Genomic DNA, 26,288 nt, shown 5'->3' with positions numbered 1-26,288 from the left:
TCATTGGCCAATTGTGTATTTTTGGAGAAATGTTTATTCAAGACCTTTGACCATTTTTAATTGAGTTTTTTGTTTGTGTTGAGTTGCAGGAGTTCTTTGTATATTTTGGATATCACCTCCTTGTTAGACATACAATTTGCAAATATCCTCTCCCTCTCTGTAGGCTGCCTTTTTTACGCTCTTGATTTTTTCCTTTGATGCAAGAGTTTTAAATTTTAATGTAGTCAAGTTTATCTATTTTTCCCTTTTATTGCCTGTGCTGTGGTGTCTTTTCCAAGAACTCATTGACAAAGCTAATGTGATGCAGTGTTCCTCCTGTTTTCTTCCGAGTTTTGCAGTTTAAGCTCTTTATATTTAATTCTCTGATTCATTTTGAATTAATTCTTTATGATACTGAATTTTCCTATCTACCGAAAGATTATGCATTTCTGTTTATTTGCCTTCCTTTATGTTCCTCAAAAGTTTTACTTCACTGAATTCCTGCAGATTTTAAAAGCTTATTTTCTCTTATTTTATTCTTTTTGTTGCTGTGTATGTGGGTCTCTTTCCAACACCATTTCTGTTTCTTATGTGTCTGAATGATATTAACTTCAACTTTAATTTGTATCCAGCCACCTTATCTGATTCTCTTATTTGTGGTAGCCATTTTTCATTTCATTATTTTGGCTTTCTATAAACATTTTGAGGGTGAAAAACTATAAATTATGCCAGTTCTATAGTCGGCAAAGCTGTAATTCGTAGTAAGCCTCCATGAATGACACAAAACACATACAGCCTCAGAAAGTTCCTCGCCCACACACTCTTCCTGGAGTTACTCAAAATACCCTGGCTGAGCAACAAATGAATTAAAATAAAGAACTCGTAGATAGGGATAGCATGGTACAAAACAAAACAGCAAGCAATGAAATAAACCGAACTTAAAGTCACTGTTCAGGAAAAAAAAAAACCATGATTATTGTAATTATTATGTTTACTATAAATTTCAAAAATAATTCTTTCAGGAATTGTTATGTTGTGTGAAAATTTTTAACACAAATCTGGATCCCTGTTTTAAGAGAAAACAATATTACAACATTCAGATTAAGAGAGGAGCTAAAATTGCAAGATTCAAAAATAATTTTTAAAAGTATATAGGAATTCTAGATCTAGATCCTTGCTAAGAAAGTTAAAAATCTGACTAAGATGAATGATACCATCAGAAAATCTAAATTTGCAAAATTGACCCATGAAGTAGTTGAATATCTACACAGCCCAAAAACTCTGGAATAAATTTGAAAAAGAATTCTAAAATTAACCTTGAGGAGAGGAGCAGAGGTCACTCACTGCCAGACAATAGTGTCTGATTCTCACTCAATCCGGAGGGTTCCATGACTGTCCTAGGGTTCTGGACTCAAATTCTAGTTATAGATTCACCGCTTTCTTCTTTAAAAAATTTATTGATGAATAGTTGATTTACAGTGTTGTATTGATTTCTGCTGAAGAGCAGAATGATTCTGTTATATACATACACATATATGTATACAAATTCTTTTTCATATTCCTTTCCATTATGGCTTATCACAGAATATTGAATATAGTTCCCTGCGCTCTACAGTAGGACCTCCTTGTTTATCTATTCTCTGTATAATAGTTTGCATCTACTGATCCCAAACTCCCAATCCATCCCTCCCTGACTCCGCTTTCCTTTGGCAACCACAAATCTATTTTCTGTATCCGTGAGTCTGTTTCTGTTTCATTGATAAGTTCATTTGTGTCATAGTTTAGAGTCCACATGTAAGTGAGATACCATATGGCATTTATTTGTCTTTCTCTTTCTGACTTTCTTCACTTAGTAGGGTAATCTATAGTTCCATCCATGTTACTGAAAAGGGCATGATTTCATTCTTTGTTATGACTGAGCGGTATCCCGTTGTGTATATGTGCTACATCTTCTTTATCCATTCATCCGCAGATGGACATCTGGGTTGTTTCCATGTCTTGGCTATTGTGAACAGCTCTGCTATGAACATAGGGGTGCGTGCATCCTTTCAAATTATAGTTTTGTCTGGATATATGCCCATGAGAGGGATTGCTGGATCATATGAGATTGGCCACTCTCTAATCTGAGCAAGTCCTTCATTGCTCAGAGCCCCCATTTTCTTGTGATGTTGTGTGAAAATTTTTAACACAAATCTGGATCCCTATTTTAAGAGAAAACAATATTACAACATTCAGATTAAGAGAGGAGCTAAAATCGCAAGATTTTGTAGAATGGGAGAGTCGCACTAGGTGGTCTCTAAGGTGGCTTTCTAGTATGATGCATTGTGTGGTGGGGATGTGGGTTTGAGTGTATTTGTAAAATAGAAAATGTTACTGTACATCAGAGTCATCCAGGGAGTGTTTTCTTAGCCTGATCTCAAAGCCACCTGGAGTTGAAATGTGTATACTGAGAAAGCACCCTGATAGCTAATTGATCACATTTATTGAATATTTATTATGTACCAGGCACTGTTCTAAATATTTTTCATTTGTTAACCTGTTATGCACAACCTTGAGCTCTCCCAGACACTAACAACACTGTCCTTTTAGGGGACACCATATTGATGATAGAAACAAATGCATCAACCTTTTATGGTAATATTTGGTCATAGTGTTATCAAGATATTCTAGAATATATTAATGTTGTTATTGTTCAGTCACTAAGTAGTGTCTGACTCTATAACCCCACAGACTACAGCACGCCAGGCTCCTTTGTTCTCCACTATCTCCCAGAGTTTGCTCAAATTCACACCCACTGAGTCGGTGATGCTATCTATCTCATCCTCTGCTGCCCCCCTTTCCTCCTGCCCTCAATCTTTCCCAACATCAGGGTCTGTCCCATGAATCTTTCCCATCAGGGTCTTTCCCTTCGCATCAGATGGCCAAAGTATTGGAGCTTCAGCTTCAGCATTGTATTAACTATTAAATACTAATTTTTCCTAATTGCCATCAAAATGAAAATACGGTTTAAGCATTCTTCCAGAAAGGCCTCAGAGACCCTCTAAACCCCCAGAGATTCTCAACTCCAGTTTAGGAACGTGAGATTAGGGGATTTTGAGGCAGCCAGTTCTGCATTGGCCCACCCACAAGTAATTAGGACCTGTGACTGTTCATTAAATCTAATCAAGTTCATGAAGGGCAGTGAAGCTTTGGATAACCACTTGGAAAGATATATAAAGGGTATGTAAAGCCTATGTAACTATGAAAGGGTTGTATAGACCCAGGTATACCCTTCACCAGGGCTTCCCAGATGGCTCAGTGGTAAAGAATCCTCCTGCCAAGGAGACGTGGGTTTGATCCCTGGGTCAGGAAGGTCCCCTGGAGAATGGCAACCCTCTCCAGTATTCTTGCCTGGGAAATCTCATGGACAAAGGAACCTGGCGGGCTACAGTCCATGGGGTCATAAAGAGTCGGACACGATTTAGCGAATAAACAACAACAGCAACAACATACTCTTCACCAAGCTTCCCTTAATGTTAGCAGTTTATATGACGTGGTGCAATTATCCAAACCAGGAAATGATAATGATCCAAATCCTTACTTGAATTCTAGCCAGTGTCCCCTAACATCCCCTTTCAGTTCCAGAATCTAGTCCAGGATCCCACATCACATTTAGCTTTTGCGTCTCCTTAGTCTCCTCCAGTCTGCAACAGTTACTAAGTCTTGCCTTATATTTTATGACCTTGACTCTTTGGTGAATTATCTTATAGAATTTGTCTGCATTCAGTTCTTTTGTTTTGTTTGTTTTGGCCACACTGTGAGGCATGTGAGATCTTAACTACCCCAATCAGGGCTCGAACCTGTGCCCCATGCCTTAGAAGTGTCTTAGACCCTTAACCACTGGACCGCCAGGGAAGTCCCTACATTTGGTTTTGAATGGTTACTCATGATTTGGTTTGTGTGGTTGGGAATTTTTGGCAAGAATCCCACAGAAGTGATGTTGTGTCTCTCTTAGTGACTCGAATCAGGATATGGGAGGATACCTGATGTTGACGTGTGTTATTATTGGTGATATTAAATTTAGTCATGAAGTTAAAGCAGGGCTGGATTTCTCTACTGTGATGTTATTTTTTCTTGTAATTGATCAGTTTATTGGGGAAAATACTCAAAAGACTATGCACATATCTTGTTTTCTCTCAGATTTTCACTCACAGATTTTAGCATCTATTAGTGGTTCTTGCCTGTAATAATTAGAACTGTGGTGTTGGTCTAATGGTCATTTTGTATTTCTCTCATTCCTGTCACATTTATTAACTGGAATTCTTTTGTGAAGAAGACCTGTCCTTTCTCTTCCATTTATTGATTGTTTTACTTTATAATTTATGACATTAGTGTAGACTCATGGGTATTTATTTCATCCTGTGAATTATTATCCAACACTTTCATTATTTAGTTGTTCAGACTATCCTGGCTTTGACCATTGGCAGCCCCTTTAAGTTGGCTCCTATGCCTTTTAACATTCCCCATCAGTGGCTCAGTGGTAAAGAATCTGCCTGCCAATGCAGGAGCCGCAGGAGCTGCAAGTTCGATCCCTGGGTCAAGAAGATCCCCTGAAGGGGGAATTGGCAACCCACTCCAGTATTCTTGCCTAGAGAATCCATGGAGAGAGGAACCTGGTGGGCTGTAGTCCATGGGGTCACAAAGAGTCAGACACAACTGAGCATGCACACATCTTTTTCTAAATATTGATTTATTTTCTGGTTCTACAAGATGTACCAAGCCTCCAGCTTTATCCTGCCCCAGTCCTAAAATCAGCTGTTTGTCTAGGAAGCCTTGGTTCCTTTGATGGGAAAATGATATTTAGAAACCAAAGTCTGGTTCCTGGGGGTGCTTATCATTACTGGGAAGTCATTGTTTCTAGGCTCTCTCAACAGACAGAGCTAGAAAATACAGATACGCATATTAATTCATAGTCCACACAAATGGTTTTTTCACTTCTATATGTATCCATCTGTTGTTGTTGCTCCAATACTTTGGCCACCTGATGTGAAGAGCTGACTCACTGGAAAAGACCCTGGTGCTGGGAAAGATTGAGGTCTGGAAGAGAAGGGGATGACAGAGATGGATGGCATCACTGACTCAATGGACATGAGTTTGAGCAAGCTCTGGGAGATGGTGAAGGACAGAGAAGCTCGGCATGCTGCAGTCCATGGGGTCGCAAAGAGTCAGACACGACTGAGCAACTGAACAGATATGCATCTATCTGAGTAGACATTAAAAACCATGAGTTGATACTGATTTCTCCAATTCCAGTCCAACACCAGGAGATGGCTCATTCTAGACTTGTCCCTTTCCTTATCTGTAACTTCTTTTTCTAACAGTAAGAAACTGGCTCTCATTATCTGTGATCTGTTTGCTAATTTGTTCAGTCCTAGCATACAGGCGCTAGTGGTAAAGAATCCACCTGTAATGCAGGAATGCAGGAGACACAGGTTTGATCCCTGGGTCGGGCATATCCCCTGGAGAAGGAAACAGCAACCCACTCCAATATTGTTGTTTGGGAGATTCCATGGACAAAGCAGTGGGCTACAGTAGTAGGAGGTGGGTTCAGTCAGTCAAACATGACTGAGCACACACACAACCAACATACACATGAAGGAGTTTCAGGATTTATAACCCACATCTCTTTTTTTTTAATACAAATTTATTTATTTTAATTGGAGGCTAATCACTTTACAATATTATAGTGGTTTTTCCATACATTGACATGAATCCACCACGGATGTACATATGTTCCCCATCCTGAACCCCTCTCCCACCTCCCTCCCCATCCCATCCCTCTGGGTCATCCCAGTGCACCCGCTCCGAGCACCCTATCTCATGCATCGAACCTGGACTGGCGATTCATTTCACATATGATAATATACATGTTTCAATGCCATTCTCCCAAATCATCCCACCCTTGCCCTCTCCCACAGAGTCCAAAAGACTGTTCTGTACATCTGTGTCTCTTTTGCTGTCTCACATGTAGGGTTGTCGTTACCATCTTTCTAAATTCCATATATATGCGTTAGTATACTGTATTGGTGTTTTTCTTTCTGGCTTACTTCACTCTGTATAACAGGCTTCAGTTTCATCCACCTCATTAGAACTGATTCAGATCTTTTCTTTTTAATGGCTCAGTAATATTCCATTGTGTATATGTACCACAGCTTTCTTATCCATTTGTCTGCTGATGGACATCTAGGTTGCTTCCATGTCCTGGCTATTATAAACAGTGCTGCAATGAACATTGGGGTACACGTGTCTCTTTCAATTCTGGTATAACCCACATCTCTATAAGAAGCAAGTTTAGTAACTAGAACGCAGTATTCATATGTGGTTCTTTTTGTCTTTAGCCTTACAGTATGCAGTGGAAGTACTATTTTCCAGTTACTCAGGTTAGTTTCTATATTCCCCGTTCCTTACAGTGTAGTTCTGCTAATCATTTAATAGTACAATGAAGGTAATTTGTTGTTTGGTTCCTACTTTTTCCCCCCGTGCCTCCCCGGATCCTGGTTGATTTATTTCATTTTTTAAATTTTTAAAATTTATGTATGTATTTGGCTGCACCAAGTCTTAGTTGCAGCATATGGGATCTAGTTCCCTGACCAGGGGTCAGACCTGGGCCCCCCGCACTGGGAGCGCAGAGTCTTAGCCACTGGACCAGCAGGGAAGTCCTCTATTTATTTCATTTGAGATATGTAAAATACCGCTATGGTTCCACAAGTTGAAGCCATATATGAAGGTCTCCCCAGAGAAGAGCTACACTTTCTCACCCCACCCCACTGCCTGCCCCGTCTCATTCCCTTATCCCTTCCATCTCACCCCAGTCTCTTCGGTTTCTGGCATATCCTTTCTGCATTGCAAATGAAATTTTTACAAATTAGTTCGAAGAAGAGATTGTACCCTACGAAGAGACATGAGGAGGAAACTGGTGACACAGTAGGGAGATGAAGCCTCAGAGGACCGTAGGAAGGGGGAGAGGAAGGGGTGACCCAGGACCGAAGCAGTGGGATCAGCCCAGCACCAGAGGCCTTGTTGTTTCTCATATGACCACCTGTGGGACTAAGTCTTCAAAACGTGGGCCTGGAATATTTCAGAATACAAAGGAAGCAGTGTGGGGTGTTGCCAGAGCCTGGAGGCCCATACTTCCCTCTCTGGGAGATGTAGACTCCACAATTCTGCTGTTTTCCACTAAATTCCTCAAGAAAAGAACCTCTCTTCCTAGCCGCATGCGGGGCTGCATCAGGAAACCAGGCCGACCCTGCCCATGAGGGGAAGTGCCTCCTGTCTTGCATCACGGGGTCATGTCATCATGAGAAGAGGCAGTCTCCCTCTGCCCTCCAGCACCCGCTCCCCACACTCCCGAGCCACCAGGCCTCCCTGGCCTCATTGTCTTGTTCATGTCTCCAATGAGGACTCATCCTTACTGGCTCAGAAGAGGAACTCGGAGGTGGAGGCAGTCCCTGCTGTTGAGTGTTTCAACACTACCCCACTGAGGGCAAAAGAGGCGGGCAATTCCCATTCCTGGCAGTAGCTGGAATTTCACAACTTGACCTCCTGGTAGTAAAGCGGCAGGGCTGGGGGCTGGGGGGCTGGGAGGGGGATGCCAAGGGAAGCCAGGCCTTGCCCACGAAGCCTTTGAGAAAAGTCATCCTCAGGAGGGAGAGGTACCCCCTCTTCCCCTTTCATCTCCGCCCCAAAGCCACTGGAGTTCTGCTGACAAGTCACCAAAGGCGGCTGATGACTGACTCATCAGACGGAAGTGAGCATGCCAGAGGGCTGGGCTGCGAACCGCAGTGTGCTGGGCTAACCCCCCGGGGCAGCCAGGATCTCCGACCCGGCTCCCGTCCCTCGGCTCCCAGGACCCAGCACCTCAGGGAGGTCCTGCCTCTGTGAAGAGCCGGGTCAAGCTCGAGATGGCCTCAGGGTACCAGGGAGACTGCCCAGTGCCCTGAGGGTAAGGTCTTGGTTGTCTTCGAATGAGCAGCGGAGGACACAGGCCAGGAGATGGGAAAGTCGCTCAGGGCCCAGAGACGGGGAGAAGCCTGGCCCCGCGGCACTGGATGGGGTGCTGGGGAGCAGCTTTTAGCGTCCGTGCTGTCCACTGTCAGCAGCCCCAGGACACTGCTCTAAGGACAGGGTGGCGGCAGACGTGATGTCGGCTGAGGATGTGCATTTGCATCCTGCCTTTGCATCAGATATGCTGGGACACTGGAGGGCACCCATTCCTGCCTTCTGAAGCAGCCAGCTTGTCTGTTGCAGCAGGGATTGGACGGAGGGACCTTTAAACTTAGTTCACTGGGATGGCTCAGTGATAAAGAATCCACCTGCCAATGCAGGAGACACAAGTTTGATCCTGGATCAGGAAGATCCCCGGGAGGAGGAAATGGCAACCCAGTATTCTTACCTGGAGAATCCCATAGACAGAGAAGTCTGGCAGGCTACAGTCTGTGGGGTCACAAAGAGTCAGACATGACTGAACGAAGGGAATGGGAACACACCAGGTTCTGCCTTCGCTCTGAGCCAGAGAACACCTGGGCCCCTCGAGCCATCGTGGTCATTGCTCAGTCCAGCCGAGGTTGTTGCTTCTGGGGGCCCTGGTCCTCTTCCTGGAGCAGGCAGGGCTGCGGTAGGCAGCCATGTGGTGGGAATGGAGGTCTCCTAAAGCAAGATCATGTTAGTTAACTTAGTCTACACTCGCTGCGGTAGATACACGTGTTAATTTTATTTTTCTCCCAGTAACTGTATCTGACTGGGCCAAAGAGCCAGACTGTCTGGATTGCCACCCCCTAGCTGTGTGACCTTAGGCAAGTTGTTTAACCTCTCTGTGCTACAGAGTGCCCACGCTCCCTCTGGCTTCCCCCCAAAGTGTCCAGTCTTCAGCCTCTTACTGCTGTTTCCCTTACCAGGCTGGAGGCCCTCCAGGTGAAGAACCAACAAAATAGCTCCAGTCCATCCTAGTATCCTAGATTGAACCCGTGTCTCTTGTGTCTCCCGCATTGGCAGGTGAATTCTTTACCCCTAGCGCAGGGCCATCCTTAGTGCCTGGGGTTAGTAAATCCCTGGAGGAAAGACCGTTCAAGCATTGCGGGCCCCACGCCATCCCAGGGACATCGCTAAAGTGAGGTGATGCTGAGCCGCTCACAAAGGGCTTCTGTTTCCCTCGATGTCTCATTCCTCCCCAGCTGGGGAAGTGGGAGGGTTTGCCTGCTGGGCTTCTGTGAGCTGACCACTGGGTCCAGGCCAGGATGTCCTGCGTCTTTGCATGTCATTTGCATGGCTCAGCTCCGAGCTTTGTGCTTCTGCTTGTGGTTTCCGGGTCCTTCCCCTGTTCCGCAGAGCTGGACAATGCTTCCTCAGCTTCCCTCTGTGACCTGGCCTGACTGGCCAGCTGTGGGGTCAGCCTGGATGGGGTGAATGCAGGGAAATTCCCTAGGAAAGAGGGATTGCAGAAAAGACTGTAGCAGGAAAGTTTTCCTGTCTTGAAAGCTTGCTCAGTGCATGCACCCTGGCATTCAATTTCCCCAACAGCCCTGGAGGCTTAGTACCCTCATCATACCTATTTTACAGCTAGGTAAACTGAGGTACAGAGAAGTGAAAGACATTGCCTAGTGCGTGGCTAAAAATACTAGACTGGAGATTTGAGTCCAAGTCTGTTGATGCCAAACACCAAGCTTATTCCCTGCACTAGGTGACCTGTCACAGTTTCCCTGGGGACCCAGGAGCCCATGCTTCAGTGTGAAGCTGGCCCTGCTGCAGGCTTTCAGAATGTGGCCCTTGGCACTGTTCCCCATCTGGTGCTAAAACCCCTTCTTAGATCTCCTCCTCAGCAGCCCTCCAGCCTGAGCTCAGTACCCCTGTCCCTCCTCAGCAGGAGAGAAGAGGTGATTCGCTGAAAGACTAAGCCAAGGAAGGTCTTTGAGTAACTGGTAACTTTGCTAAGCCTCAGAGAAAGCAAAGAAAAACAGCCAAAGTGGAGGTGAGGGCAGGAAAGGACCGGGTGCCTGGGGCCTGGGCACCTGAGCAGGGGGTGTGGTTGGGGGGGGGCGGCGCCTGTGAAGGCGGGAGGCCCCTGACACACCGAGGGGGATCTCTGCAATGTGGTCATCAGGAACAGACTCCCTGCCTGCCCGTCCCTGGGGGTTGGGGGACTCAAGCCTGGAAATTCAGAAGAAAGTCCCCCAAGTGATGCTGGTTTTTCCTTTGAGGTCCTCCTGCCCAGCAATGGGGCTGGCCATGTCCCAGGCATTCCCCAGGCTCTTGGAGACACTCACCCCTACCTGTGGGGCCCGCACCTCTCCACTCCCCTCCTCCCCCGACCCCTCACTTCCCTAGGCTGTGCTGTCGGGTGGCCCGAAAGCGACCTGTCTTGCCTCTCTGAGCAGCACAGCCGGGGGCCAGCCCAGCCCTGGAGGCAGCCAACTGACGGCTGTGAGTGCCCGCTGTCTCCACTGGCTGCCCTGCTCGGCCTTGTACTCCTCAAGCCTGGGGGTCTCCAGACTGACCAGCGTCTGTCTCCCACGCAGGCGATGACTCAGGATGCAGCAAGGGGCCACAACATGCACAGAGGACCGCATCCAGCACGCCCTGGAGCGCTGCTTGCATGGGCTCAGCCTCAGCCGCCGCTCCACCTCCTGGTCAGGTAGGTTCCCAGGGACCCGGGGAGGAGGCGCATTGAGGGGCTGCAGGGAACACTGGGCCAGGCTCGGGGCCAGCAGATTTTGGTTCCAACCCTGTCTGCGTGACTCGGACCTCACATAGGCAGGTGCTTGGCACCTGATGGAGAGTTGCCCTGGGTCAGGGGGTGGCCGTTTCTCCCCTCCCCCATGCTGTCTTCTTCATCCTCCTCGGGTGCTGGAAGTCTGCCTCCCTAAGGTCTGCTTAGAAACTCAGCTGCTGATTTCAGAAGGGCAGTTGAGACTCCATGAACAGCCCTCCCCAGAATTCTCCCATTTTACCTGATTTCTAGTTCTCTCCATAGCCTCATCCTCCTCTTCCCCATAAGACAATGGAGAATCTCGGCAGACCTTCGGAAAGTAGGAGTTCTCCATGTCATGTGACCCCCAGGACTGAGAAGCGGGGGTATCTGTAGACTGGGGCAGTTGTGTCTCCAAGGCTGGTGCCTAACTGTAATAACTCCTTATGCTCTTAAAGATTTTCCCTATCTCACTTGCCTCCCTAACTACCCTATGAGATAGATATGCATGTGCCTTGAACATACCTGGTTCCTTCTTACCTCAGGACCTTTGCACTTGCTGCCTGGGATTTTTCTCTCTCAGGCTCCCTCTCATTCGAGTCTCAGCTCACACGTCACCTTCTCAGAGAGGCTTTCCTTGGCCTTTGGAATTAAGCAGATCTGACTTACAGATGACTCTCATGGGCTACAGGAACTTACGCAAGTCCCTTAGCCTCTCAGGGCCTATAAAACGGGAATAATAATAGCAGGAACCACCTTCCCAAGGAGAGGATGGGAGACTCAATGGAGGTGATGTATGAAAATCCTGGCGACTTATAGGTACAGTTTTTGTTGTCCAGTTGCTCCGTTGTGTCCTACTCTTCACAGCCCCATGGACTGCAGCAGACCAGGCTTTCCTGTCCTTCACTATCTCCTGGAACTTGCTGAAACTCATGTCTATTGAGTCAGTGATGCTATCTAACCACCTCATCCTCTGCTGACCCCCTTCTCCTCTTGCCTTCAGTCTTTCCCAGCATCAGGATCTTTTCCAGTGAGTTGGCTCTTTGCATCAGGTGGCCAAAGTATTGGAGCATCAACATCAATCCTTCCAATGAATATTCAGGATTGATTCCCTTTAGGATTGACTGGTTTGATCTTATTGTCTTAGGGACTCTCAAGAGTCTTCTCCAGCACCATCAATTCTTTGGTGCTCAGCCTTCTTTATGGTCCAACTCTCCCATCTGTACATGACTAAAGGTACACAGTAGGTGCTCAATAAATGGCAGTTTTCTTCCTTCTGGCCTCCCACCCAGATTTTAAGGAGACTAAGTTTGAGGGGCCATTGTGAAGTTAAAGAATGTAAAGATATCCGACTTTGGCAAATGTTACCAAAACCTGTGACCCTAGGAATGCAGTGTTCAGGGCCTTCAGGACTTTGGAAGGAGCTCAGACACAAGAGGGGGCCACTTACACCCCCACTGCTCTCACCCCCCTATCTCACACACACACACAGACCTCCATGACCACCTCTTTAACTTGGGGGTTTACCCTTACTGATTGCAGGGAAGCAGATTGACAACTAATAAAGTCTGGGGGAGTTACAGGGTGACAGAATGCTAATTGTCACTTTTAAAACAGAAATGAATGGTGCTTCCCCTTCCCAGGCTCCACCGCCCGGCAGTCCCGGGAGGTCCCGTGGCCGTCACAGACTCAGCCTCATGTCCTGGGATGGAGCTTGTGGGGCACCTGTCTTTGTTCCTCCACCCATCTCTGCTCCTGTCCCCCTTCCCTGAATCTCAGAGGTTGTGGGCAGGCTGGTCCTCTCTGGAGGGACAGGGAGCAGAGTTGTGGCCTGTTCCTTGGCCTGTAAGGGGGATCCCAGCCCCTCTGTGTTACTTGAACCTCCTGTCTCAGTGGGAAGAAGCTTACTGTTATCTGGATGGTGCCTGACAGGGTCCAGTGTGTTGGTCTAGAATTTTCTGAGACTCTTCCATCAGAAGGTAATGCCCCAGTGCAGCCCCGGGAATGCCCAATTCTCTCCAACCCTGAGCTGACCCCTGGCCTTTCCTCTCTTTCCAGCTGGGTTGTGTCTGAACTGCTGGAGCTTGCAGGAGCTGGTGAGCAGGGACCCGGGCCACTTCCTTATCCTCCTGGAGCAGATCCTGCAGAAGACCCGAGAGGTGAGGGCTCAGCCTGGCTTTGAAGGGTGGCACTGGGTTCAGCCTTGTAGAGTCGAGAAATAGGTCCCCATAAGGCTTCCCTGGTAGCTCAGTGGTAAAAAAAAAAAAACCCGCCTGCCAATGCAGGAGACGTAAGAGATGCGGGTTCAGTTGCTGGGTCAGGAAGATCCCCTGGAGGAGTGAATGGCAACCCACTCCAGTATTCTGGCCTGGAGAATCCAATGGACAGAGAAGTCTGGCAGGCTATAGTCCATAGGGTCGCACAGAGTCGGACATGACTGAAGTGACTTAGAACGCACGTTCTGAAGGTCTGTTCGAGAGTGCCTGGACTGCCAGGGGGCTTGGCGGAGGCACTAGAAGCCTGAGTTCTCTGCTTCAGCGGTGCTTGTGGATCTAAGTCCTCAGGGGAGGGACATGGTACTTTCACTAAGAACGCGTGCTATATGAGCCAGGGGCCCAAGTTTACGCTGCTCCTTAAGACAGTGCTTTTATGCCACAGGTGGCCCTAGTGATAAAGAACTCGCCTGCCAGTGTAGGAGACATAAGAGACGCCAGTCCAATCCCTGGGTCGAGAAGATCTCCTGGAGAAGGAAATGGCAACCCACTCCAGTATTCTTGCCTGGAGAGTTCTATGGACAGAGGAGCCTGGCAGGCTACAGTCCATGGGGTCACAAAGAGTTAGACATGACTGAAGTGACTTGGCCCACCCGCTCCTTATAAGTCAAAGGATTGACTACGAAGGAGAGAGGAATCTCTGCCGAATTCCTTTCCTCGAAAAGTCCCATGAGAACAAAAACACAAAAGTGAAAACTGATCTGATCGGAGAAGTAACCTGAGACCTCCTCTAACTGTTCCTTGTGCGTGCATGCTCAGTTGCTTGTCAGTCGTATCCGATTCTTTGCAACCCCACGGACTGCAGCCAGCCAGGCTCCTCTGTCCATGGGGATTCTTCAGGTGAGAACACTGGAGGGGGTTGCATTTCCTCCTCCAGGGGATCTTCCCAATCCAGGGACTGAACCCACGTCTCCTGCATTGCAGGCGGATTCTTTACCACTTGAGCCGCCAGAGAAGCCCAACAGTTCAATAAATAGGCTTTTATGACTTAAAGAAGAGTAGGTTTAAAGCTGGTTTGGGCTAGGCTTCCAGAACAGCCACAAGTCCCTACAGAGACTGACTTTTTTATAAGAGTTTTCTTTTAAGTTTTCCTTTCATTCTTTCTTCTTTCTGTTTTAATACATGACTACGTTAGAAAACACGTGTCTTTCTCAGCTGATTTTTTACCTGTAAGAAGAGAGTCTTGGTTCATCAAGACAGCCAAGGCCAGTTCTGACATCACCATTTACCTGATGCTTTTCCTGGTCACAAGCAGACCAGCTTCGAAGGGCTAAACCACCTCGAGGCTGCTTATCTTATGAACCCAAATATAAAGGAACAACTACTGTGTAGCAATAAGGGACAGTTTTATATTGGATTGACCAAAAAGTTCATGTGGGTTTTTACAGAAAATCCCAAGTGAACTTTTTAACTAACCCAACAGAAGGGGCCAGCTGAGCAGCAGATGTGCTGGACACATAGTCTCTTCGGGGTAAAAGAGAAGGAGAATTCTAAATTTCATCCTGCTGACTTCACCGGCCACAGCAGAGGTGGCGTGCCTTTCTCTGCCTCTTCAACCCCCATGAATTCCACAGTGAGTGGGGAGACCACAAACATTTTAACCAAAGAATTCCAAATCATGTGTATATATGTGTGTTTATGATGGAGTGGGTGAGCTCTATCAAATAGACCACTCACAAAAGAAGAAACAGAACTTGTAAATAATATGGAAAATGTTGCCTCAGTTATAATAAAATAAATGCAAATGAAAACCATAACAACACAGCTTTTGCCTAGCAAATTTGCAAAAACTTTGAAATAACCCTTGCAGGGAAAGGCGTGGTGAAACTGGTACTTTCATACATACAAGGTATTATAAATGGCAAAATTCTTTGGGAAAGCAGTTTGGCAATATATTTCCAAGATCATAAATATGGTTATAGTCTTTGAACCATTGATTCTACTTCTTGAACTCTGTCATAGGTAGATAATCCAAATTATAGAAGTGTGCACAAAAGTTTTCATTGCATGAGTACTTATAATAGCAAGAAATAATTTCAAGTGTATAAAACAAAGCTAATAAATTATGGAGATCTACCAGAAGGAGTATTAGACAGCTAATAAAAATGAGAATAGTACCCAAGAGTAGAAACAAAATTTAATACATTATAAAATTTTAGGGATTTCCCTGATGGTCCAGTCGTTAGAACTCAATGCTTTCACTGTTGTTGCCTGGGTTCAATCCCTGGCTGGGGAACTAAGATTCTGCAAGTTGCAGGATGTGGCCAAAGAACATGGAAAAAAAAAATTTTTTTTAACTTTTTTTAATCCAGAAAGGAAAAAGTTAACATTTGTAATTTATATACATCAAAAAAAAAAAAATCCATTAAAATGGGACTTCCCTGGTAGTCCAGTGGTTAGGACTTTGCCTTCCAATGCGGGGGATGCGGGTTTGATCCCTGATCGGTGAGCTTAGATCCCACATGCCTCGTGACCCAAAAAACAAAACATAAAAAATAAATCAGAAATAGTAATATTATAACAAATTCAATAAAGACTTTTTAAAAACTCCACAAAATTAAAAGTTCAACAACAAACTGGAAAACATATATACAACGCAAATAATAGATAACCGTATAACCAGGAGGGGGAAAAAGGTGGTCTTAGAGATGATGTAGCAAGACAGAAATCCATTTATGATACTGTATGTAAAAGACATGAAGTGTAAAAATACACACCCAATGATTACAGCTTTGCAAAGGAAAATACATAGAGAAACGTGTAGGGAGCAGTAAGTTGAAATATTAGCAGTGGCTAAGTTTGGAAGGAGGATATTGAGGGGCTTTTCTAACTTTTATTTTCCACAAGTTTGTCCTGTGATTACTTTTCACTTAACAAAAAAAAGAAAAGAAAGAAATAAAAGAAATAAGAGAAGAGAGCAGTGTTGGGTTGTGCACCCCATGAGCGAGCCCCTCCCCCTCCTGTCCCCTACACAGGTCCAAGAGAAGGGCACCTATGACCTCCTGGCCCCCCTGGCCCTGCTGTTCTACTCCACTGTCCTCTGTGTAAGTTCCCAGATGGGCCAGCCCGGGGGCGGCGGGGGAGGGAAGGGAAGAACAGCCTCCATGGGGGATGGGGGCAGAGCCGTCACAGCTCAGAGGATAAAGGCACAGTGAGAGGAACTGTCCACCAATGACACTGCAGATGGGTGTCAGCCCTCTGATGGCTTCAGATGACCATTTGAGAGACCTCCAGTGACTCCCCATGGACACCATCCTGCTGGGACTATCTGGGGACCCATGGAAGGGATGCAGTCACAGCCTGGTCACAGTCACAGAGAGATTCTGCTAAGAGATGTGGTGTCCACCTCCTTTTGTACCCCCAGTGGTCAGCTCCCCCAATGTGGTCACCCCCTGTTCACCAGACCAGTGGCACCAGATGACTCCATGTAGATTGAGTCAATCCACTTCAAAAAGAATAAACATTTGCCTCTCATGAGGATATTTAAATAAAGACGATTTAGCCCTGAAGACCATTCCGTGGCAGCAGTGGCCCCATTTAGGATGACCTCCGAGGGGACAGCTTTTCAGAATTTGGTAAATTGTTATGTTTAGTGAAAGCCAGGCCCCTGTCATAGAGACGTACTTGGGCACCATCTCACCCAGCCATCTGTAACTCACTTCTTGTGGGTAACTTTCAATTCTGCCCACCTTCTCCCTGGGACACACTGCTGCCAGGAAAGGTGTGCCCTTTGTGGAACATTCCCGAAAGAAGCCAGGCCTGCCCTGGAATATCAGTGAACTTTTTCTCACCTGGACTTCTCCTGCCTGCTACTCCCTCTCCACCCCAGACGCCACACTTCCCGCCAGACTCAGACCTCCTTCTGAAGGCATCTAAAACCTACCACCGATTCCTGACCTGGCCCGTTCCTTACTGCAGCATCTGCCAGGAACTGCTCACCTTCATCGATGCTGAACTGAAGGCCCCAGGTGAGTGTGGAGGGGGCCAGCACGTGAGGCAGGGACCCTGCAGGTCAGGAGATTTCCCGCCCTTCTGAAACTGGGCTTTGGCTAGGACCCTCCTCACCTCGCATCCCTCAGCTCTTCTCTGTCCGTGGCCCGCCTCACAACCTTGGAGTCCCTCTTCATACCGCGCTCATGCTCCATGTCTGCATCAACACCAGAAGAATGAGAGCAGGGAACACCAGCAGTAACTCCAGGAGGAATTCTCAGGGGAAGCTGAGCGGAGGCTCAGGTTAAGGAGACCCCATCTCATGGCTTGTGCCTCTGCTCTGGTTTGCCAAGGAATTGGTCTCTGAGGCTGTCCAGGTCAGACAGAGAAGCCCCCACAGTGTTGACAAGAGGCCCTTGTTTGTTCTCTTTTACCCCAGAGCAGATAGGGGGATGCATGTGTGGATGGACTTGGTTGTGGCCGGGGAAGGTGGCTGGTGCCAGGAATGAACAGGTAGATGGACACCATGACAGGTGTGGGCGAGTGGTATTCAGGGTTCTTGAGAAACTGCAGGCGCCATAACACAGGGGTCCCCAGCCTCCAGGATCTAATGCCTGATGATCTGAGGTGGAGCTGATGTAATAATAATAGAAATAGAGCACACAGTAAACGTAATATGCTTGAATCATCCTGGAACTATCCCCCCCAATCTGTGAAAAAATTGTCTTCCATGAGACCAGACCCTGGTGCCAAAAAAGGTTGAAAAGGGAAAGTGTTAGTCACTCAGTCATGTCCGACTCTATGCGACCCCATGGACTATAGCCCACCAGGCTCCTCTGTCCATGGCATTCTCCAGGCAAGAATGCTGGAGTGGGTTGCCATTCCTTCTCCAGGGGATCATCCCAACCCAGGGATTGAACCCAGGTCTCCTGCATTTCAGGCAGATTCTTTACCATCTGAGCTACCAGGGAAGTTCAAAAAGAGTTGGGACTACTGCTTTAACCAACATGGAAACAAGGTCTAACAAAGCTATTGTAAGAGCAAGGAAAACATAATCAAGTACAATTTACTGACAGGTGGCCCCTCATTTGAGTAATTCCTCATATCAGTGGCTCAAAGGAATAAAATCACTTAAGCATCCTAGTAGATGCCTCTGAAACATTTGATAAAATTCAGTATCTATTCTGAATAAAAATATCTCGGTTAAAAAAAAAATTCAACATCCAATCCTGATATTCAAAGCCCCTCCAATATGTGGAAACTATTAATATATGGAAGGGTCCTTAATAAGGTAACAACCCATAGTGAAATACTAGAATACATTTCCATTATTAACAACCTTCCTCTTTGTGCTTATACAATTTTGCTTATGCAAAAAGACAAAAGTAAAGAACATTTCCTCTTCCAGAGAAGATAAAATTTTAATTTCACAGAGTTCAAACAATTGCTTATCTATCAAGACTATGAGAATCACCCAAAGCAGTGTCAAACTAATAATCAGGGAGCTAAGAGCTTTTTCATATGATAGCATCAACTCATAAGAAAACATAATTGGGAAAAATAATTTACAATAGCAACTAAAAATATAAAATAAATAAAGAAATGTGAATAACCTACACAGAGACAACAAACTTTACTGAAGGATGAATTTAAGAGACTTTGTTGGATTGAATCAATATTGTAATAACATCCAGTATTATGGAAATAAATGTAACTGTGATCAAAAATCGGAGAAGGCAATGGCACCCCACTCCAGTACTCTTGCCTGGAAAACCCCATAGACGGAGGAGCCTGGTAGGCTGCAGCCCATAGGGTCGCGAAGAGTCGGACATGGCTGAGCGACTTCACTTTCACTTTTCACTTTTATGCATTGGAGAAGGAAATGGCAACCCACTCCAGTGTTCTTGCCTGGAGAATCCCAGGGATGGGGTCACAGAGAGTCAGACATGACTGAAGTGATTTAGCAGTAGCAGCAGTGATCAAAAATACCAATATCTTTTAAATTTTGACAAAATAAAGTCTATTGAACAGAATAAATGCTCTACAGTGGCATTTATTTATGTATTTATTTATGTATTCTAGGGAAAAGTAAGAAAGGAATATTTCCCTACTAGGTCTTTAAAAGTACTGTAAGGCTATGGTTATTAAAATAGTACAGTATTGTTATAGAATAGATAAATAAATGGAATGAAATAGAATGTCTCAGAATAGATTAACTGTATAAAAATGTATTATATGACAAAGAAGCATCCACAAGTCAGTAATGAAAAAATTGGTCGTTTAATAAATGGTATTAGGATAATTGACAGACTGAAAATTGACAGGTTAAAATTCTATCTCAAAAAGCATTGAGTGCTAATGCAAGCATAAAAATATCTTTCAGATGGATTCAATGTTTAAGTGTGGAAATCAAGACCATGAAAGTAATGGAAGAAAAATAGGTTACATGAGCCTGGAGTGGAGAACAGATGGCAAAAGTGTCCTCCCACCCAAGGCACAGATAATAAAAGGCTGACAGATTTGAGAGCATGAAATTAAAGCTTCTCTATAGCAGAACCCACCATTTACTTTCCACCATAAGTGGAAAGTAAATAACCAACTAAGAAAAATATTTGCAACGAACAATATATCAAGCCCATGAAGAGTTCTTTTGTCAATTGAAAAAATAAGCAAACACACCAATGGAAGTATCAATACAAGGATATGATTCAAGCACATCCAGAAAGAACCGTTAACAGCTGAGCAACACCCCTCCAAAATATTCACCCTCACTAGTAGTAAAGAAAATGCAGAACTAAATGATGAGACACCTTTTCCCCCATCAAATTGGTAAACCTAAAAATAGAACAAAAATACCAGTGTTACTCAGGAAGTGGGGCGGGAGGGTGTTCGCTAAAGCATTAAAAATAATTATCTTTTCTCCCAGAAATTCCATTCCTGGAAGTTTATAACCTATGAATAATTATGGATGTGCAAATGTTTAGCTACAAGGGTGTTCATTGATGTATTCTTTTTAATAATCTGCCAATTCCAAAAAGCTTAAATATTGTACATAGTAATAGTTGAATATATTGTACCAGAGTCATTTGGTGGAATCCTACTCAGTCATTAAAAATGAGATCATAGGGCTTCCCTGATGGTTCAGTGGTTAAGAATCTGCCTACCAATGCAGGAAATGGGTTTGACCCCTGATCTGGAAAGATCCCGTGCTGTGGAACAACTAAACCTGTGCGGCACAACCACTGAGCCTGTGCTCTAGAGCCGGGGAACTGCAACTACTGAAGCCCATGCTCTGCAACAAGAGAGGCTACTGCAAGGAGAAGCCAGCACAGCGCAACTTGAGAGTAGCTTCTGCTTGCTGCAACTAGAGAAAGCCAGAGTAGCAACAAAGACCCGGCGGAGCCAAAAATAAGCAACTGAGTAAAATGACATCATAGAAATGAGGTTACTGAGATGAAAAGACGTTTAGTAACTTGTTGAGTAAAAAACGCAGGCCCCCAAATACTATGTGTGTTGTAATCCCACTTTTGTTTTATTCTTTTAAATGTGTATATGCCCCAGGCTCTGTTTAGTACCCTGAGTATCTAAGTGTCTGATCACGGGCATTAAATGCACACAGAACAGATGTGCCGAATCTTATTCCCTAGTAATTAACGGACCCTAGAAAGCTCCAGACTGAAGTGCTTTGGAGAAATTTATGACTTTCCTTCCCAGTTGATCATCTGATTTGTCTCCCCCCAGCCAATCAGGTTGGGCTTGATTCCACCACAGGGCTTCCCTGGTGGCTCAGACGGTAAAGCATCTGCCTGCAATGCAGACAGACCTGGATTCGATCCCTGGGTGGGGAAGATCCCCTGGAGAGGAAATGGCAACCCACTCCAGTATTCTTGCCTGGAAAATCCCATGGACGGAGGGGCCTGGCAGGTTACAGCCCATGGGGTCTCAGAGTTGGACAGACTAAGCAACTTCATTCACAACCAGTCAGGGGCTTCCTAGGTGGTGCCGGCGGTAAAGAACCCTCCTGCTAATGCAGGGGATGTAAGAGAAGCGGGGCTCCATCCCTCGTTTGGGATTATCCCCTGGAAGAGGGCATGGCAACCCACTCCAGTATTCATGTCTGAAGAATCCCATGGACAGAAGAGCCTAGAGCCTGGCAGGCTACTCCGTAGGGTCACAAAGAGTAACACCACTGAAGCAAGATAACACATAGCACAATCAGCTTCACTGTCTGCCCAACCAATCAGCTGATCTGTCTTCCTCCAACCTATCTGCTGATCTGTCTGCCCAACCAATCAGCTGTCGCTACAATCACTAAGGGCCTGGATAGGTACAGGCTAGGTGTCCTTCAGTCAAAGGCTCCCCACTACATGAGCCTCACTTCCTGGCAGAGGCTTGGGTGGAAGAATCAAAAAATCAGGGAGGCTCTCAGGAGAAGGGTTGGATGAAGATAGGTGCTGAGGCACATGATAAATAGACAAGTAGGCCAACCTTGCTTTCCAAGGCACCCTGAATGAACAAACCAATTTAATCTCTTTCATTCCCTTCCTCCTCACTATCCCCCCAAACAAACAGATCTAGATTGCTTCTGGGCTTCTTGGTGGTGACCAGAATCCCTTTAACGAGAAGGCAAAGCTTTTCTTCCTTTCTGTAACAGGACAGAAAGGATTTAAAATGCAAATGTCTTGGCAGGACCTTCAGTCTCTGCTTAAGATCAAAATGACATTCCTTTTGAAATGGGTCTGGGGGAGGGCTGTCACCTGCATGCAGGGAGACCGCTTCCCAATTTCAAGTAGAACCAGCTGGCTGCCCTCTGCCACACGCACGCTATGCTTTGAGATGTTTTTGTGGGCAACTGAGCAGAACTCAGCTCCCAGCAGCCCCCAGGGAACAGATGTGGAGCTGAGTGAGGGGCGGGCTGTGGGGAGGCCCAGACACTGGGACTCAGGGTTCTATTGGGGAGACGAGAGCCAAGCAGAGCAGCAGCTGGAGATGGAAATGGAGTGAGGGTCCTTGAACTCAGAGCAGTGAGGGCTCATGGAACACTAGTCACTCACTGCTGAGGATCTTCCCCTGGATCTTGCCCCTGGGACCATGTGAGGGCTCAGGTATGCTGGGGACCAAGCAAGTGCTGGAGGGGGATGTTCAGGCCAGGCTGCCCATGCCAGCAACGCCTCCTCTTCCAGGGAAAGCAGAACCGAAATAGGAAACTGCTTGCTCGTGCCAGACAATCTTTTTCAAACAGTTAAAAAGCCTCAAACTCAAACAGATATAGTGAGCCTGTGTCAAAGACGCATTCCAACTCGTTACTGAGGGAACCAGCCAGGAAGGTGGGAGAGGCGGTTTAAAGAAGGGTATCAGAAACTAAAATAAATTTCTCATCTAAGCCACGAAAAGATGGCAGAATTAGATACAAAATTAGTCAACATCACATAGGGGAATGAAACATCATACAGTGGGGGAAAAACCTTTGCCATTACCTTTTTTAAAAAATGTTTTATTGGAAGATAATTGCTTGACAATATTGTGCTGGTTTCTGCCTTACGTCATCATGAATCAGCCACAGGGATACATCTGTCCCCTCCCTCGTGATCCTCCCTCCCACCTCCCACCTCCCACTCCATCCCGCCCCTCTAGGTTGTTTGTCACAGATTGAGTGCCCTGTGCCACACAGCAAATTCCCACTGGCTATCCATTTTACATATAGTATGTATTTACATGTAATGTATATACTTCCATGCTACTCTCTCCATTCGTCCCTCCCTTTTCTTCCTACAAGACTGTTTCCACAAGTCTGCTCTCTATGTCTGCATCTCCACTGATGCTCTGCAAATAGGTTCATCAGTACCATCTTTCTAGATTCCACACACACACGTTAATATACAACATTTGTCTTCCTCTTTCTGACTTACTTCACTCTGTACAGCAAGCTCTAGGTTCCTCCACCTCATTAGGACTGACAACTGTGTTCTTTTATATAGCTGAGTAATATTCCATTGTATTTATGTACCACAATTCCTGTATCAATTCATCTGTTGATGGACATCTAGGTTGCTTCCATGACAGTATCTTTTATAGTGAACAAAAAGCACTCATCTCACATCCACAAGTAAGCCTCTAATTTCATAGAACCTGACCCCTCATTAATATTAACAGCAAGTAGTAAATTCAACCACAGTAGCTCCTTCTCAACCCTTAGGTGGGCTAGTTAGAAAGTGCTGTGCTGTACTATGCTGACTCACTTCAGTGGTGTCTGACTCTGCCACCCCGTGGACTGTAACCCACCAGGCGCCTCTGTCCACAGGACTCTCCAGGCAAGAACACTGGAGTGAGTTGCCCTACCCTCCTCCAGGGGATCTTCCTGACCCAGGGAGTGAACCAACGTCTCCTGCAGCTCTCACACTGTAGGCAGATTCTTTACCACTGAGCCACCGGGGAAGTCCAGTTAGGAAGTACTTTGGTGTAGTTTGGTAAAGGCAGGCGGGTAATAGTTTTGCCTCATTGCTGAGTGGCTCCACCCCCAGTAACCCAGCTGAGGGAGACAGTAGGGGGAAGGGGAGACCAGGCACTGAGCTCTGTGGGGGAGGCTGAGGCTGCATCACTCCGTGGTTACCAGTACTTAGTACTAGACCGTTGTGGGGTCCCCACAACCCTGGGGCTGTGGGGCCTTTGGGAAGACATTTCATGCCATAGGAGCCTCAGTTTCCTCATCTGTAAAATGGGAGTATAGTTGTGTCTCCCTCTCAGCATTCTGCAAGGATAATGCTGGCCTACTTTGATTTCCTATTGCTGGGGGTAGGAGGGTTCAGGGTGGCCTTATCTTAGTAGGTGGATCCTGGCAAGGTCACAGGGAGAAGATGACAGGGACTTGGGGAGCTGGGCCCTCCACCCATGCAGCCTTGTGGAGTCAGTTGCCATGGAGATGAGTAAAACAGTTTATCCCACTTTGATGTGGCTGGGTGGCAGAGGAAGTGGGCAGGTTATCAAGCCTGCGGACCTCCCCCTTCTTCCTGACTCCACCCCCGCCATAGGGTCACCCACTGCCTCCATCTGGGTGGCAGGAAGCCTCACGTCAGTGCTTCTGGGTCCTGCCCACCACAGCCCCCTTAGGTTCAGCCCGCATGTTTGTTGAGTATTTACTCTGTGCCTGCCTGGCTGTGCAGATCACAGCACTTGCCTGCTGAGAGTTGGTCTGTCATCCCGACGGGCGACAGTGGGCATCATATATGTGAGTCACGCCTCAGTTTTCAAAGCACCCAGACCTCCACGATTGCATCACCCAGAGCACAGCCCTGCAGAGTATGAGGGAAAAGCAGCATTGCTCCCATTTTGTACATGAGACAACTAGGACTCAGAAAAGTTTGGTGATTATTGCTTTAGCTATGAAGTCAAATGTGAGAGTAGGAACACGGGCTTTTGGATAACAAAGAACTCTGCTCTGTCACTTATTAGCTGATGACGTTGGACAGGTTACAGAAGCTCTCTGAGCCTCCTGATCAAAAGTAGGACTGTGTTCATAGCAGCTCTGTTTAGAGTAGCCAAGACACGGAAGCAGCCTAAGTGTCCATCAACAGATGAACGGATAAAGGAGATGTGTGTGTGTGTGTGTGTGTGTGAGAGAGAGAGAGAGTTCCATGGCTGCTGTCCAGGGGACCCCAGAAGGAAGGAAAGCATAAGAGAAAGCCAGCAGCCAGGAGTGTTCGTGTCGGGGTACGATGTGGGTCAGGAGGAGGAAGCCAGGATCGTCTCCTGGGATGGCCGTGCAGCTAAGGCTGATCCTTCCCTGCCTCGTGTCAGCCCTGGGGATTCTGCCTCACGATGACCAGGCACCGCGTCGTGTCCTCAGCATGGACGTTCCATAAGAATGTCATTAACGTGGAGCCAGTTCCTGCTTGGTGACACCAGCAGTGATTGTCACTCATCCTCTGTCTTCTTTGTCAGCTGTCCTGTGCAGAGTGGCCATTTCCAGTTAGCACTTTAGAAAGGGAAGGGGGTGGTGGAGGGATAATTCAGGAGTTTGGGATTAACAGTTAACACACCACTTTATATAAAACAGATAAACAGCAAAGACCTAATGTAGCACAGGGGACCATATTCAATATCTTGTAATAACCTATAATGGAAAAGAACCTGAAAAAAAAAATATATATATATAAAAAACTGAATCACTTTGCTGTACACTTAAAACTAACTTAGTGTTGTAAATCAACTACTTCAATCAAAAATAAGATAAATAAGTTTTTAAAAAATTAAAAGAGGGAAAGCTCAGTTGGGTAAACAAAGCTCAGTTATGAGGGCACTCCCGTGCCTGGACAAGGCATTTGCACTTCACCATGGCCGCCCACCATGAGCTCCCACTCACCAGGACACATCCCTTGCCCATATAGGGGGGGCCCTTTGGATTTTCTACATGTTAAGACTAGACACAGAACCACCTAGGTGGGTTTTTTTGTTCAGCCCTTGAGCCAGTCTTGGTCTAAGTAAGCCGGTTTCAGAAAGTTGTTCATGTCTGCTGAGGTGCCCAGGGAAGATGGGTACAGGTCAAAGAGGAGAAGCACTCATTGCCATGAGGCTCCCCGATAAGGGGAGGTTCGTTATCAAGAGAAGCCAAGGAAGGGGGATTTGATGGGTGTCTTTGGGGGACGGGTAGAGAGTTTCAGCTGATGCTGTTGGAATCTGGGCTCTTCAGCACCTACCAATCACTCTGGAAACAGCACCCACTAATAGAACATCATCAGCCAACAGCAGCTCCCAGCTAATGATGCTGCAATTCCCAAACGTGATTGTTGTTTATTCACTAAGTCATATCTGACTCTTTGCAACCCCATAGACTGTAGCCCGCCAGGCTTCTCTGTCCATGGGGTTTGCCAGGCAAGAATACTGGAGTGGGTTACCATTTCTTTCTCCAGGGGATCTTCCCAACTCAGGGATTGAACCCACGTCTCCTTCTTTGGCAGGCATTGGCAGGCGGATTCTTTACCGCTGAGCCACCAGGAAAGCCCCTAAGATGAGCAGATGGAGAAACAGGATGTTAGAGAATGCTCCTTGTCCTGTAGACTAAAGAGAACAGCAGGCTTCAGGGATAAAGTGGCCCACAGTACCTCCTGGACTGTGGCCCCAGCCTGGCCTGAGTCTACAGGGGCAGAACAGGGTGGTGGGGGTGTGGCATGACAGATCAGTGGGGTGCAGGTTGCCTGTTAAGAACACTATATGGTATTTTAAAAAGAAGTGTGGACAGAGAAGATCCAGAGAAGACTTTGATGTCTGTGTGTTTTGGAGTCTGGTAGACTGGGGGGCAGGGAAACCTGGGATGGCCAGGGACATTGTTGGGTTGGAAGGGGCAAAGAGGGGACTTTTCTCTGTCATGTCTGTAAGCGGCCACTAGGTGG

General features: G+C 46.3%; 1 protein-coding gene across 4 annotated transcripts in view; it reads left to right on the top strand.

Moving 5' to 3' along the window:
• Positions 1-26,288, top strand: part of PIK3R5 (phosphoinositide-3-kinase regulatory subunit 5) — a 74,903-nt gene that overhangs the window by 36,714 nt on the left and 11,901 nt on the right. For all 4 annotated transcript variants that reach the window (XM_043903820.1, XM_043903822.1, XM_043903819.1 and 1 more), the window contains exons 2-5: positions 10,530-10,645; positions 12,758-12,858; positions 15,948-16,016; positions 16,802-16,940. In XM_043903820.1, the coding sequence (XP_043759755.1) occupies positions 10,543-10,645; positions 12,758-12,858; positions 15,948-16,016; positions 16,802-16,940 (412 nt within the window). In that variant the 5' untranslated portion in view covers positions 10,530-10,542. The remainder of the gene's footprint in view (positions 1-10,529; positions 10,646-12,757; positions 12,859-15,947; positions 16,017-16,801; positions 16,941-26,288) is intronic.

Source organism: Cervus elaphus, chromosome 5 (genome assembly GCF_910594005.1).
Source record: "Cervus elaphus chromosome 5, mCerEla1.1, whole genome shotgun sequence".
NCBI classification, from domain to species: Eukaryota; Metazoa; Chordata; class Mammalia; order Artiodactyla; family Cervidae; genus Cervus; species Cervus elaphus.
This window is presented reverse-complemented; position numbering and strand designations above follow the sequence as displayed.